This window comes from Argopecten irradians, chromosome 11, assembly GCF_041381155.1.
Source record: "Argopecten irradians isolate NY chromosome 11, Ai_NY, whole genome shotgun sequence".
NCBI classification, from domain to species: domain Eukaryota; kingdom Metazoa; phylum Mollusca; class Bivalvia; order Pectinida; family Pectinidae; genus Argopecten; species Argopecten irradians.
The window spans coordinates 14,832,961-14,849,205 of record NC_091144.1 but is presented as its reverse complement, the minus strand read 5'-3'; the positions used below and the strand labels follow the sequence as shown (position 1 = coordinate 14,849,205).

Below are 16,245 nucleotides of genomic sequence, written 5' to 3'. Positions count from 1 at the left end.
TTATGCGTTGTGGTTGATGTGATTGGATTTATGCCGATGTCTACGAATCAAAATATAAAACAGAAAATATATATTATTGAAGTTTTCTATTACATTTATGTTGAATTTGATTACATTTATTTGTTATTTATCTGTCCAATTTTGCAATGCTGCATGTAATGTCACTCTCTACCTTTCATTGTACATTAGTTTACCTGGAACTGTAGGTTAGTTGAAACTAATCTACAGCTACAGGTAAACTAATGTACAGTGAAAGGTGTACTAATCTACAGACAGAACAAGTACTTGAACAATAGTCTAAATAAAGTACTAGGGACAACAAAAGATGACATCATAGCCATGTTTTAAATATTGATGAGAACTCAAAGTTGTTTGCGGTAGAGCCTGATACCATGGTGAATCAGTCATTCAGTCCTTTTAAATATTCTTGCTAATTCTCGAACATGTACAATAGCGATTCCCGAGAGAACAATGACCCTAACACACAACACACACACTACACAGGTATCTAAAACAGTTACTGTAAAAAAAAAACTAATTAAAACGAGATAATCAACGCGGTAAAACACAGGGACCTGGCACGAAAATTTTAACCAACAGTATACATATATATATATATTAAAATTACAATATATATATATTTATGCTGTTAGTTAAAAAAAATCGTGCCAGGTCCCTGTGCGGTAAAACGAGGAAATTATTATGTTGCCATTGCACAATTTGACCCAGAATATAGGTAAAAGTTAATAATGTTAACAAACTTGATACATGCTACAGGCCAAATATTAGGCCTCTAGGCCTTTTAGATCTTCACAAGAAGTAATTTTAAAATATTTTTAGTATTTTTTGGCAATATGTTACTTTGAATGAAGGTCAAGGTCATAGGTATTTACCAACTTGGTAGTCATGTTAATTATCATAGCAGTCATTTATATGTCAGCATGCTACCTGTCTAATATTAGGTATCTAGGCCTTCCAGACTTCCACAAAAAGTATTTAAATATTTTATTTTTTTGCCCCTGTGACGAATCCGGAAATTGTAAGATAATTTTATGTTTAATGATTATCGTTGTTGTGAAAATATATCTATAAACAAATATATATTATGATTTCCTCTACTTCATAACCATGTATTATTGGTAGTCATAAGCAGTAATGAAAGTGGTGCATCATATGCAAAATCATAAAAGCAGGAAAGAACATCTTAATTTCATATAAGGTGTAGTTTTAATGGATTAGAAAAAAATAATACATTACACAATATACAAAACAATTTCTTTTGATTGGTTACTCTGAATAATATGGTTTCAAATGTTTTCATTATACAATACCTCTGATGAGCATCTCTATCGAAATGTAGATGCATTGATTCAATGAAATGATTCATTAGCACAATTTGAAAAAGAAAACATTTCACTTTTTTCAATATAATTTTCTGATTATCAAATCTAAATAGATCAACATAGTCACACTGTATAGACAACGAATAAATGAGTCACTGGTAAGCGTGATATCCTAAAACTCTTCATGGAATGGATAGTATGGGCTGTGATAGGCTCTGAAACACATACAAATGTATTGTATAATTAAGTCTTCATTTTTAAAACTAAAATTGGCGGTTTTAGAATATGCTGAGATTCCCCGGTGATCTCGTTGGATAATACATGATCAAATGAATGTCGATATTTAGAATATCGACTCGCTCGATGTTCCCATTACTAAAACATCGAATCGACATAGTTATTGTGACGTCACATTGTCAAAGTTTCTCCGAAGAATTAGTACCAACATGCTCCCCCGGAATATCATTATATTTATTCTTTAAAGGGACAATTAAGTCTGGATATCAGAACAAAAATAGTTTGTTTAGGGTAAACACACAGAACAGCATGTATCATAAGAATGCTATTCCTGATTTAACAATGACAGGCACGTGTTTAATACCATCAGTTATATCTGGAATGTTACTGTTAATATCTTGTAATGTGCCTTACCCAGCTCTGTTCCAGACACAAACGCGGAAGTTCCTGTTCATTCCGTGTATCACGTTCATTTCCTCGTCATCCAACGTAAAATCAAAAATCTAAAAAAAGCACAATATGTAGGTAATGCTTCCACAGGAAATGTGAGTTTATAATTAGCCATTTCTATACGGGATTTTGGTAGGTAGATTGTCTAACTATAATTTGTATTTCATTGTATTGAAGCCAAAAGAGGGGAGAGAGTACATCATATCTTATCTTATTTACATTATCAATAAGGATGTTATTTCTAAGTATTAAACATTATACAGTTATCTTTCACATAATAAAAGTAAAAAAAGGGCAAAGCCATATCAATTTGCACAACTACTCAATTCAATTCATTTATTATTTTTGGATAACTACTATAAACTCTTTATTTGTTTCGGGGCTTTCCTGTTGCTTTATGGAACCCATACTTCGAAGTTTTGTTTTTGTCTTGCTTCGGAAACGCTCTTTGGTATGACAATATATCCTCGTTGTACGCCCCATCGCAGTATAACCTGGAATGGTTATAACGGTCATTAGAACAACGTTTAAAACACACATTCTGTTTTCACACTAATCTGAATGTTTCAGCATTATACTACTTTAAATAAAGCAAACAAATCTTTATAAATCCGGTAAATTTGGCGAGGATAATGCAAACTATTAACGAGAGGCATTGACATGTTATTAGACAAAATTATCCTAATTAATGTGATGTTTATATGAGTTATCGTATTGACCCAGACCTGTCCCGCTGATTTCTTATGTCGAGCTGCTATTTTCAGTATTGCTGGCTCTTCTAGTAGCACGGGGTCGTCTGGTTTAGCCCTTAATAAAATAATTAAGTATAATGTCATCAATTGATATACATGGTTAAATCTATATACAAGAATTATTTGAGCTCGATGACAATCTACAATTTGAGTTATGGCCCCTTACGCTTTACACGCATATTTGAGTAACAAAATAATCAGATTAACATATATATATAATGTAGCTAAATCACAAAAATCTAACAAGTTGTAGTTTATCTCTCTCTCTTTAGTCTCAATTTTTGACAGGCAGAAAAAACAGCTATATGGAATCAGTATTAGCTATATTTGTCAATGGTCACTAGATTTGTGCATACATTTATTGTGGACTGCTGAATTAATATTGTGAATAACTCAATACCTAATATACAAAAGAAAGAAACAAAAACAAACAAAAAAGTGTTTACCATGGCCGATCAGCTGACCCCAGAGGGGAATAAGCAACAACCGTGATATCTTTAGATTTACAGAATTGAAGTAACTTTTCGTTGGAAATGTAAGGTGATATTTCGACCTGAAAATACAGTACACAAACATGCAAAATAATTTATCTACATTACCACTACACAGTACCTAAATGTTGCTACTAAGCCCAATGTATGTTATCTTCCAATAATCATCAACTAAGTACAATTTCAACAGGAAATTCAAATTAAACCATTATACCCCTGTTATGCATTTGCATTAGTTAAATATATATTTACTGGGGAGAGTAGTACCGGAGCAATGCATAACCTCCCGATATGTATGAAAAAATGGCGCTGCAAACTGTTCAAGCTATCAGAGTGTAGGATTGAATTTTGAAGATTGTGTTATTTCTTATATTTTCGTGTATCTGTTACCTTAGAAGTGCTTCGCACTTCTTTCCCTTCGTGCCCCTCGTGCCTTATTAATATGAAATTAACATTTGAAACGGATTGAAGTGTTGCATTTATCTTTGTATATATGGTTTATCGATAGGACTATTTCATCTACTTCTATTGTTTAGTCGGAAAACAGACCGGAAGTCAGTGCCACGCAGTATATTCCGCTAAATCTTTGGCTGTTCAATCCACTGATATTTTTCTCTATACAGAGGTTCAAGTTTTGTTTTCATGCTTTATTTCTTATCCATTTTCTTTTTTAAATTATAAATTATACTTTAAATGTAAATCTAAGCATTGGGTGTCATATGTTTGACATGCATTGGTATATAACATACATTTGGTGTTCTACTTTAGCATATATATCATGGTGACCTAACGCGAACAACTGGACATGCTAGTGTAAAATAAACCAAATGTAAGTTTCACACCGAATGATGTAACCAATGTTTAAAGTTATATGTGCCGTAACTGGCCGAAAATTTGGACATTTTATTTTTTCCTCAATTATCTATTCAAAACCATAAGTTTTAATGAATAAAGCTGTGAAAATCAATCAAATGGACAGACAAACATATATAATGCATTATAAACGTTAGTTGGAACATATAGGTTATGCACTGTGAAATTTTTTTTTTTATGCCTTATACACGTTTAGAAATCACTTTGCAATTACTAATATACTGCAAAAATGTGCAATGAAATTGTGGACAACAATTAAGCGTCATGGTCTGACCGTATGAACTCCTTTCACTACACTGAAGATGTTAATATAATGATTTTTGGCAGTACTGCCAAAAATCATTTTCAGCTCTCTTTTGTACTTGTAAAATTAAAACCTATACATTGAAAGTATTGTAATTCTCAAAATGTTGGTAACTTTTGGAGTGGAATAACATATTAAAAGCCCTTCTTGATTCGTGACTATGAAAAATACGGCACATATAACTTTAAACCTTATAGTTCACTTCAAAATATGAAAAAAAAGATTTTTTTAATTATGTCTGTACAAACCTCAATATGTTTGAATCAAATTAAGGATAAGAATTGAAGTTGAACGAAGTTCATTTATTCGCACATACCTGGTTACAGGAGATGGGATGTTTCAGACCCAGATCTATCAGTCTTTGTATTTGTTTAGAGTTGAAGTTTGATACGCCTATAGACCTACATAGTCCCTGGTCGACCAGGTCCTGCATAGCCTGTCACAAAAAAAGAGATATAATGTTATACACAGTATTTCTTTTTGCGTATTACAGAGTTATCTATCCTTTCCGGTACACTTTTGTATTGTTACATCATGCATTTGTGAACGTAACGTCATATTTCAGATAAAACGACGTAATTTGTGCTCAGAAAGTAATAACGTTACGATAGATACTCACCCAAACCGAGATAACTTTGTATTATGCAAAATCGGAATACAACTGAGGAATTCATTTCTTACTAATGACAAAAGATACTCATTAGAAATAATTTTGTTAATTACTACCTAATAATAAATGTCATGCTTTCATGTGATTCGACTCTGATATCATTTATTTTCCTTTTTTTTCTTCTTTTTAAAATGGTAATTCATACTGATCGGCTTTATCGCAAAGAAAATGAAGTGAAATTAAAATAGATGCAACTAGATAAATAATCAACAAAAGTATGGAGCGATAACGAGACCAAACCAACTGTAACTTGATATCCAAATATATATTTCCAAAAGTCCTCATTGATACTACGTGTACCTCAACGACAGTAGGTATAATCTGATTTATCAGCAATACGAATCCACGGAATGGTATTTTTGATGCATGAAACTTTAATTTGATATCAAGGCCATTAATATAGATGAAATCACCTCTTCCTACTCATCATGAATTAGTCAAACTTTTCAATACTAGTAAGTTAAAACAAGTTTCTTACTTAATCCACGAGCATCATCCCTAGTTACTCACCGTCCATGTTTCAGTGAAGTCGATGTCTATAACATCGGTTAGCCCGTCTTCAGTCAAAGGAAACAGTCCAGCGTTTTCCTAAAATTAAAAGAAAGCAAGAGTCCTACATTGTCTGTAAAACACTGTCTACAAACCCACCTGGATAATAAATACGAATTTTTAAAAAGAGAATTATTGAATTGTTATTATTATTTCTTCTGTATATTAACCAATCCTAATTGGTGCATGCATTAAAAAAACATGCTAGAGAGAATATGTCGCTGTGGCCTAGTCTGCCGTTGCTCTGTGAAAAACTTGTTTCGCTGGGGACTAACTACCTTCAGTATATTGTGTGACAATCATTATTACCTATGGTAAATCCAGTGACTAAAAGTCGGAGGCTAGACAATTACATTTTGTTATTTCTCAAATATCAGCGTTCCTTCGAAAATATGTTTCTTGAAAGTTTGGCTTTGTAAAACTCATTTGCGAAAATTGAAACAAATAGGTCGCAATTACCTAGTGAGGTATTTGTACAATTTGGCAGCTAAACGCATCAACTGAAAGTCTCTGTTTACCTGCCATGCCATTGTTTGGAATGAATGTTTGAAAAACATCATATCCGTTATATACCATCAAAAACAAGGTGAATTAAATATACACCTAATCGCCCATTTCGCAATCGTTTCATTTAACGACAATTTTTTTTCAAAATTCCACAATCAGTATATTGAATCTGTTATGTATTTTTATTTTGTGACGATCGCCGTTTAACACGAGTTCAATCAATAGTCAACAGATGTTACATCGCATAATTGTTAGGATATGCAAACAGATTAATACATAGTCATATGATTATCTGTAAATCATTATTCATTCCTATCAGTAGAGTTGCAACAGCAGAGGAGAAAATATGTCGACTCGACCGGGGCTCGAAGAAAAAAGATAGTTGTTCTATTGATTAATCTACCTAGTTGCCGATGTTCTACCCAGTTTAGTCACGCAATAAAACTAATAAATAAGAAAAGTCATCACTGATAAACATTAACAATGATATAATATAATAAATATATACTTGAGAATGACAGTTAAATGCCCACTACCTCTCCGAACGGTTTTCAATTTTTCAAAAAGGAATGCAAAACGAGATTGATAATTTTGTTGAGTCACAAAATTTATTAAATTACCATAAATACTACGCGTATCACCACCTACTTAATAATTTAATTAACACAACTTAAATGTTAATTTTTATAACGCGGGTCGTCTTATGTTCCCGCCGTCGCCCTAATCACCGCGCGTTAGATGACTATTACTGTATGAGACGTAGCAGTTAGAATCGTATGCAAATCACGCCATCTTGCAGGATAGCCATGTAGCAAGAACGCTTGAATCAGAGGATGTTCGGCGTGTTACAAGCTCTGCCTGTTGAAGTAGTATTAAAACGAATGACGGAAACAGACTTGAATATGTCCGGGCTTTGGGCGCCATCTTCCTGATAAATCGTGATCACGCAGGGTTTGCATCTAGCGAGCTTTTAGTGTAGAACAAGCATTCATGGTATATCTATCTTGAAAACGAATGGCTGTTATAGTCTGGCGGATTTTCTAGCAAGTTATCAGACATTTTAATAATTTCCAATGAAATATCATGATAAATATACTGTTGCAGTGAATACATTTAGTTTCATAAGCATCTCTTTTTAAAGTAATATTAAAACGAATTACGGAAACGGACTTGAATCTGTCCGAATTCGGACGCCATATTCCTGATAAAGCATGGTCACATAGCATCGGTGTCCGTTCAGATTTAAATGTAGAATAAGCATTAGTGGTAAAAGTATTCTGAATAAGGATTTTCTAGAAATTAACCGGGCATTTTAAATGAAATATGGTTCCATTTACAGATGGAACAAATATATCTGTAGTAGTATCCCATGTTCGAAACATTACTCTTATATTTCTTATTTAATTTAATGTTAGATCACCATCGTCTAACAATAATAATCACACAATGCGTAGATGCTAAATAACGGGACACGGGACATACTAATATGCGGAATGACAGTACATACTAAAAGCGGAATAAAAACGGAACATAGAGAGAAACAGAAAAAAATATGAGATTAAGTTCATTATTTTCTTTGCCTTTTCTCTGAGCTTAGCAATCTCTGCATACAACCCTCTTTGTTTCGTTTCGCTAGTAGCAAAAGTATTATAAAACTGTTCGTCTGTACTAGACCTGGCAACCTTGCACTAACCCAAGCCCACAAATTATAAAATGGCTTTCAACAGAACAATTAAAATTGTAAAACAATATCATCATATCATTATTTAATTTCTATACTCTGTCCAATCAAAAGGTAAAGCTTCCGCGTAGCCTACTTAGCTTTTTGGGAAGCTAATACTTGGTTGACTATTACTGTACGAGACGGTAATACAGCGAAATTAGCATAGATAACGTAGGGAATTTTGCATTTGTTTGAGGTTGTAACGTCATCTAAGACCACTGATATACATTTTATTATGTTGTTGTTGATTTTAAGAAAATTTTAATTTGTGGTTTGGAAAGGTAGTGGGCCTTTATCTTATCCTCACCTTACTCTCAATAAATACTAGATAACGATTACTTACCCTCAGAGGTAATGGCCAGTGTATGAGGTACAGATCGATATAATCGAGACCTAGGTTATCTAACGACTCCTGACACCCCTCCGCCACTCGGGCCGCTCTGTGGTAGGTGTTCCATAGCTGGAATGGTATAGAAATATTCCTCACACGCTAGCAAGATTTTGTTTTATTTCAATTCGTATCTATCTCATGCAAATCTATATCATGTGTGTTGAATGCAGCATAACCCCTCCCTTTATGAGAGGACATTGGTTTATATTTGCAAGGCTGGACATTAGAAAATTATATGCATGTTTAAAAACGTGTGACACCTGAATAAAAATTGCATCAATTGATAGAAAAAAATATGTGCAGATGTATTGATACTGATAAAATTATCATACGTAATGTATTTTGATTTGCCATTTTTCTGTTTTATTGCAATTATTGAATAAACAAAGAACGGAAACGTCATAGTGACAGTAATAAAAACAAAACATTTGTTTGGATTATATTTGTTTCCCATACATAGCAAAACATATTACCAGATGTTGCTGAATGCGGTTATGTTATAGATAGGTAGCTGATAAAAACAATGTTAAACTTCGACAATCGAGAAAAATAATGATTGAATGTACAGCCAACATAAGATAGGCAGCATACAGATAAGATATGAGAGATACAAGGTGAGCTTACATAATTTAGACTTAAAATTTGATGAAGCTCTTAACGCCTATCTTTGTTGTGATAAAAAAGGCCCCGAGGCTTGACAAGTACGCCATTTATACACACATTTGTTGTAACGAATGGTTCCTTACCTTTGTTCAGTCCTTCATTAATACATACCTTTGTTGTGATAAAAAGGTCCTCACGTTTGACAAGTCCTTCATCGATACATTCCTTGATTGCCTGTCCAATCTCCTTTTCATTCCCATACACTAGTGCACAATCAAGATGGCGATATCCGATTCTTATTGCAGATTTCACTGCTGCTCCAACCTCCCCAGGCTTTGACTGGAATATAATAATACATGACATACGGTGTTAAAGTAATGCATGCGTTTCAAAAGACATCAAAATAGAAATTCGTCTTTTTTATTTGTGCGGATATTTCCTTTACCTAAAGTCCCCTTACGTTTTCGTAATATAACTACTCGTAAAAATTACCACATTTCGTCAACTGATAGGGTTGATATCCTTATGGCGATATTTCTTAATCAAAAATGTCGTAGTTATTCAGGATTGTAGCAAGATTGGGGAATACCAAGAGATTCCGTTGTCATCATCTCTTGGTGCCATAATCTACGTGGTTAACATCACATATGAGGACCGCTTTGCATAACCTTTGACCCAAGGTATGTTTGTCGACTGATAGATATTGACAGACGACGCTAATGTACATGTATTGTCATCTTATTTTCGTCGTTTTCATAAATGAGTCCCTTTAAATATTACATGTAATTGAAATCCTACTTAAAATCTTTAAATCTTTTAAAAACTATTATCAGAGATTGGTCTTATGAAAACAATTGGAGAGTTAAGCATGGAAAGTGAATTACTAGGGAACAAGTACATTGTAAGTATTAAGCGAACAAGCAGTTTTAAATGAGACCATACAATGCACTGTACACATGTGAGAGCGAAGCAGGTACACGGGCTCGATAGAGATGCAACTGAGGGATATTCTCTATCTAGTGATACTTATGTACTTCGCTCTTTTGTATTTTTTGCTTACATGTTTAAAGTCGTCAGAAATGAGTATTTAGTTCTACTGAAGTATTGTGTTTTTTGGAAAGAACAATAAGTTTTATAAGGATGAACATTGTGAAACATTGAATAAATCTAAACATGTTCTAAATTTCCCCGTGGTGCCGTTGGGATATACCTGGTGATCATCCGGGTACGTACAGGCACATATGTTCTTTTCAGACATACACATTTACGTGTTCTTTTTATATTTATTTCTAATATGCACTTTTGTCGAAACTGTACATATTTGAACAAAATTAAGTAAAGATAAATTCATGAGGATCATCGATGTGTAGTTTGTAGAGCATTCATAAAAAAACATATTACACGACAAATTATCAATGTATATTTGAACCAAGTCACAGGCTTTATCAGTAAATGTATGTATTGGTAAATGTGACGATAGATTATTCATTACAAAATATTCAAGTAAGGATAAGGGATTTATATAAAAATAAAAAGTCCAACGATAAATTTTCCTCTTTGAGATATATTCTCTCAACTTTGAGACTTAAGGAAACAGTGTAATGTAAATGAGCTAATTAAGGATTGAGACATGTTGTAAACCGCTGAACTATATATCATTGCCAATAAATGTTCGTAGGGAAGCTGAATAACCAAATACGTTAAAATAATTAAAATTTGTCTCATAGATGAGTTTGTTATCGTACCACCAACCTTCCAGGTTCCGAGCCCCACACACGGTATTTTGTAGCCGCTGGCAAAGGTTTGCTCCGGGAAAGCCGACATGGTGACTTGGCAGTAGGTAGTAGTATGTAGATCGATGGACAAGATGTCGTCCCGCTAAGTGTTTGTATGGATGACCTCACGTACTACACGACACAAACTAGTCTTAGCTGAGTATCAGATCGATAGTGATACCTATTGAAATCATATACGAACATGGAATAGAGATTGAAATGCCATCAATTTGAAACCTAACGATGAAAGTCCGACCCCTAGGGGCTGAATGGTGGGGCCTCAAAAGGGCAAATTTTCTTAATTTTAGCTTTAAAAACCTACTCCTCCTTCATCCTTGGATGGATTTCATCCATATTTGGTGTGAAACATCATTTGGGATGGACAATCATATTTTATATGAATGAGCCTGGTCCGACCAATAGGGGCTGAGGGGTAGGGCCCCAAAAAGGCAAATTTTCTTAATTTTAGCTTTAAAATCCTACTTCTTTATCCTTGGATGGATTTCATCCATATTTGGTGTGAAACATTATTTGGGACGGACAATCATATTTTATATAAATGAGCGTGGTCCAACCCCTAGGGGCTGAGGGGTGGGGCCCCCAAAGGGCAAATTTTCTTAATTTTAGCTTTAAAATCCTACTCCTCCTTCATCCTTGGATGGATTTCATCTATATTTAGTGTAAAACATTATTGGGGAAGGATAATCATATTTGATGTAAATGAGCGTGGTCCAACCCCTAGGGGCTGAGGGGTGGGGCCCCAAATGGGCAAATTTTCTTAATTTTAGCTTTAAAATCCTACTCCTCCTTCATCCTTGGATGGATTTCATCCATATTTGATGTGAAACATCATTGGGGACGGACAATCATATTTGATATAAATGAGCCTGGTCCAACCCCTAGGGGCTGAGAGGTGGGGCCCCAAATGGGGAAATTTTCTTAATTTTAGCTTTAAAATTCTTCTCCTCCTTCATCCTTGGATGGATTTCATCCATATTTGTTGTGAAACATCATTGGGGAAGGACAATCATATTACAAATGAGCCTGGTCCGACCCCTAGGGGCTGAGGGGTGGGGCCCCAAATGGGGAAATTTTCTTAATTTTAGCTTTAAAGTCCTACTCCTCCTCCATCCTTGGATGAATTTTATCCATATTTGGTGTGAAGCATCATTGGGGAAACACAATTATATTTTATATAAATGAGTCTGGTCTGAACCCTAGGAACTGAGGGGTGGGGCCCCAAAAGGGCAAATTTTCTTAATTTTAGCTGGCTCACTTCTCTGTTTTAAGGTTTCAGTCTCCGATCTCAATAAAAATTGGTCTATAGGGGTTTTAATTGATGCCGAACAACATGCAAACATTTTCGTAAAGATTTTGGTATTCCAAGATGGCCGCTGGCCCACTTCCTGTTTTAAGGTTTCAGTCTCCGATCTCAATGAAAATTGGTCTATAGGGGTTTTAATTGATGCCGAACAACATGCAAACATTTTCGTAAAGATTTTGGTATTCCAAGATGGCCGCTGGCCCACTTCCTGTTTTAAGGTTTCAGTCTCCGATCTCAATGAAAATTGGTCTATAGTGGTTTTAATTGATGCTGAACAACATGCAAACATTTTCGTAAAGATTTTGGTATTCCGAGATGGTCGCTGGCCCACTTCCTGTTTTAAGGTTTCAGTCTCCGATCTCAATGAAAATTGGTCTATAGGGGTTTTAATTGATGCCGAACAATATGCAAACATTTTCGTAAAGATTTTGGTATTCCGAGATGGTCGCTGGCCCACTTCCTGTTTTAAGGTTTCAGTCTCCGATCTCAATGAAAATTGGTCTATAGGGGTTTTAATTGATGCCGAACAACATGCAAACATTTTCGTAAAGATTTTGGTATTCCAAGATGGCCGCTGGCCCACTTCCTGTTTTAAGGTTTCAGTCTCCGATCTCAATGAAAATTGGTCTATAGTGGTTTTAATTGATTCAGAAGGGGGAACTTTAGGTAAGGACAATCATATTTTATAAAGGACCGAGGTAAGACCCATGGGGATAGTATGACCGAGGTCCAAAATGGGAGCTTTGCTGAAATGGCTTTAAAATCTGACTCCTCCTTATATTAATCCTTGAATGGGTTTCAACCATATTTGGATGAAGGGCTAAAATGTATTTATCGGTAAAACAATTTCACATCATCATTCAGGGGAGGTCACTCTTACTTGTCAAATTAGGCTCTGTGGAGATTGGAGGAACTTTTTGTGACAGCACCCGTCACAATTAGATCTTGTTGCTTTGTGTTTCAATATTAATCTTCGCATTGAGCATGTGAAAATGAGTCATTATCAGAAATGTTCCAAATCCAACATAAAGAAAACTGAAAAACTCGCCTCCATAAATGGATAACTTTAATTCAGAAACTTAGAGAAAGATCATTGTAGATATCAAAAACAACATTGGTAATTATTGATAAGCTCCCAATTATGACAGAAACATATATATATATTTAGATCACATGTCAAGGTCAAATGTCCATAGTGTTACCATACTTAAATACCATAATATCCTGTTTTAAAATCTATTAATGTAATTAATAACTGTTCATTTCATTTTAAACTAATTAGTCAAAAATAATAGCTCATGATTTATTAATAAATTTTAATATGCATACTCCGTAATCAGTTGACAAATATATCTCACCAGTCAACATACTTGTACTTTTATAGCATACAGGTACCTATTATATAAAACATGATTCTAAGAATTCATAATTCTTTACATCTTGAAAAACAATTTTTAATTTGAGTAGTTTTGACATTCCCAAAAGTGTTCTTAACTTCTTTTCGGGTCAATCCAAATCCCAAATGCTTTAACACAGTCACCATTTAGGTCATACAAGGCTTTTCTAATGGGCGATTGAACATTTCACATACATTTGACTGCAGTGGGCTTTTCTGACATATCACAGTAAAACCAACTAATCTAATTTCCATTAGAACTGTTTGTTTCCGAAATATGTGCAAGTTTTTAATGAAGTCTTAAAACGAATTGTCCCTTTAAATACCATAATATCCTGTTTTAAAGTCTGTTAATGTAATTAATAACTGTTCAATTCATTTTAAACTAATTCGTCAAAGTAATAGCTCATGATAAATTATATTACTTTAATATACATACTCCATAATCAGTTGACAATATATATCAGAGCAGTCAACAGACTTGTACTGTTATAGCATACAGGTACTTATTACATAAAATGATTCTAAAACATAATTCTTTTGAGACAAAGATTTTATTTTTGTCTTTCAATAATTTGAATTTTTTCTACCAAATTCCAAGATGGCCGCCACAGCCGCCATCTTGAATACACATTTTGAACTTCTCAAGTTCTACTAGTGCAATATGCCAATTTAGCTGAAACTTGCATGAAGTGATCCTGACATAGTCCCAACCAAGTGTTCTTATTTTTCGGGTCAATCCAAATTCCAAGATGGCTGGCACAGCCGCCATCTTGAAAACAGATTTTGAACTTTTTCAAGTTAAACCGGTGCAATTTGGCTGAAACTTGCCTGAAGTGATCGTGATATGATCTTGACAAAGTGTTGTTATGTCTCTGGTTGATCCCAAATCGAAGATGGCACCATGACTTTTGCCAATTTGAAGTCAGGTGACCGTTAAGGCCCTTGGGCCTCTTGTGTTTGTTATCATCTTGAACTTATTATTTTGCAATATTTTTGTCCTAGTAATACTGTGGACATTGATTGTAAACCGCTGAGAAAGGTAACACAACAGACATTTGTCCATGGTGTTAACCGATTGAAAAGTTTTGAATGGTTTGCATTATCTTGATCATCATAATGATATTCATTAGAGATTAAAAATGGACTAGATAGAGAAAATACTATGATTACAAAGAGTTTGAAATATATCTAATGTTACAAAAGGAGTAAAAAATCAGTATTTCTTTGTCCTTGTCTGTGGTGTTACTATGTTTTTCCATACTGTTATCAAGACTAAATATGGTGGTACTGTTGCCGATTGTATTTGTGATTCATGTGATTATTTTTTTGAAATATGTATTTTATCACATAAATGAAAAATGTGTGTTAAGACTCTTTTATATACACTTTTTGGTAACAAATATTCAATAAACAATCAACCATGCATAAAATGTGTGTTAAAATTTCGTTCTTGTGTATAATTTTTTGACTCTTTATTTTGGTAATTTAATAAATGTTTAAGATAAATGGTATTTACTTGTGAGTAAATGCAGTTTATGAAGATGTTTTATTTATCCTTAAATAATGCGTTAGCTATTTGAGGTCACTGTATTAAAGTTTAATCTAAGTCATTTGAGGTATGTAAAATTAATTAAAGTGTAAACTTAAGTAGATATGAGGTGTTTCAAAACAAAATGTCATAAAAAAATTGTATGGTTATATCTAGTTAATGTGTTAATTAGGGATGATCTGTTTATAGATTGTTAAAATCATCATGCATTGGTTTGTCAGAGAATTGGCAATTTAAAGGTTTAATAAGAAAAAAACAGTTTTGTCAATTCTGGGGTCAAGCCTGTGGTTTTCAGTAGGTGGCCTTAGGGGTTGACTTCTCTGGGGTCACCATGAACTTATATATATGTAAATTTTAGTGTGGCGTTGCGAGCTAGAGCAGTAGCAAGAGTCAAGAGCAGGAAGAGCAGTAAGAGCCGAGAGTTAGATCACGTGAATTGGAGACCATAGTGATATACAAAACAGAAGATATATACATCAAATATTATAACAATCAAATGAAAATGTGTGTTAAATTTCTTCTTGTGTGACTCTTTTATTTCTGTGGTATTACCAAACTTTGTCAGTGCTGTTACTATTTTATTACTATTTGGTACAAGTAACACCAAGGACAGTAACACCACAGAAGTTTTCTTCAATTTTTAAAGATTTTTAATTTTTACTCTTCATCATAGTATAAACTGTAACATCTTAATTTGAACTAACCTAGTAGTTCCTTTAAATAGAACGTATCATTGCATGTGTATCCGAGACAAGCTAATTGTTTGGAATATGACGCACATGTATCAAGTTCTGTGCTTTATATAGGGGGTTGGTCAGTGAATGTATCTCAGCAGAGCAAAAAGAAAAATGGCTGCCACTTCCTTGGATACGACACTGTCATAACTGGGGAATGTCTCAGAAGCAATTTTTGAAAAAAAAAAGAATTCATTGTTTTTCTTAAATTTCAAATTCACGCTTTTTAACTTGGTAAAGTCAGTTTTAAGCCTCATATACAAACCTTTTCCTATCAAAATATTTCTAAAAAGACAATATATAGAGAAGACAGCAATTTGGAACTTTTCTGAGAATGACTCGAATACAGATGTCTTAAATTGAAATAGAGATACCTGTATTTCAAATATTCTCTAACTCAATTGAAGATATCTATATTTTCATATTATTTTGATTTTTATTCAAAATTCTATTTTCAATTGGACAAGGATTTGAAAGTGATAACCCTTTATTTAAAATAGGGATATCTTTATTTAAATAGAGATTTCTTTAATTAAATAGAGATATTTAAATATTGATGCATATAATCATA

The 16,245-nt window shown here is 33.7% G+C and overlaps 1 protein-coding gene across 1 annotated transcript; it reads right to left on the bottom strand.

The window, feature by feature from the left end:
- Positions 1 to 1,220: 1,220 nt before the first annotated feature.
- Positions 1,221 to 10,888, bottom strand: LOC138334822 (aldo-keto reductase family 1 member B1-like). The gene is made up of 10 exons (XM_069283581.1): positions 10,646 to 10,888; positions 9,065 to 9,232; positions 8,243 to 8,359; positions 5,631 to 5,708; positions 4,767 to 4,886; positions 3,229 to 3,335; positions 2,756 to 2,837; positions 2,441 to 2,524; positions 1,995 to 2,083; positions 1,221 to 1,558 (listed from the first exon to the last, which is right to left on the bottom strand). Exons 1-10 carry the CDS (start codon positions 10,715 to 10,717, stop codon positions 1,516 to 1,518), a joined length of 960 nt encoding a protein of 319 aa, XP_069139682.1. The 5' UTR covers positions 10,718 to 10,888; the 3' UTR covers positions 1,221 to 1,515.
- Between the last annotated feature and the right edge of the window lie 5,357 nt (positions 10,889 to 16,245).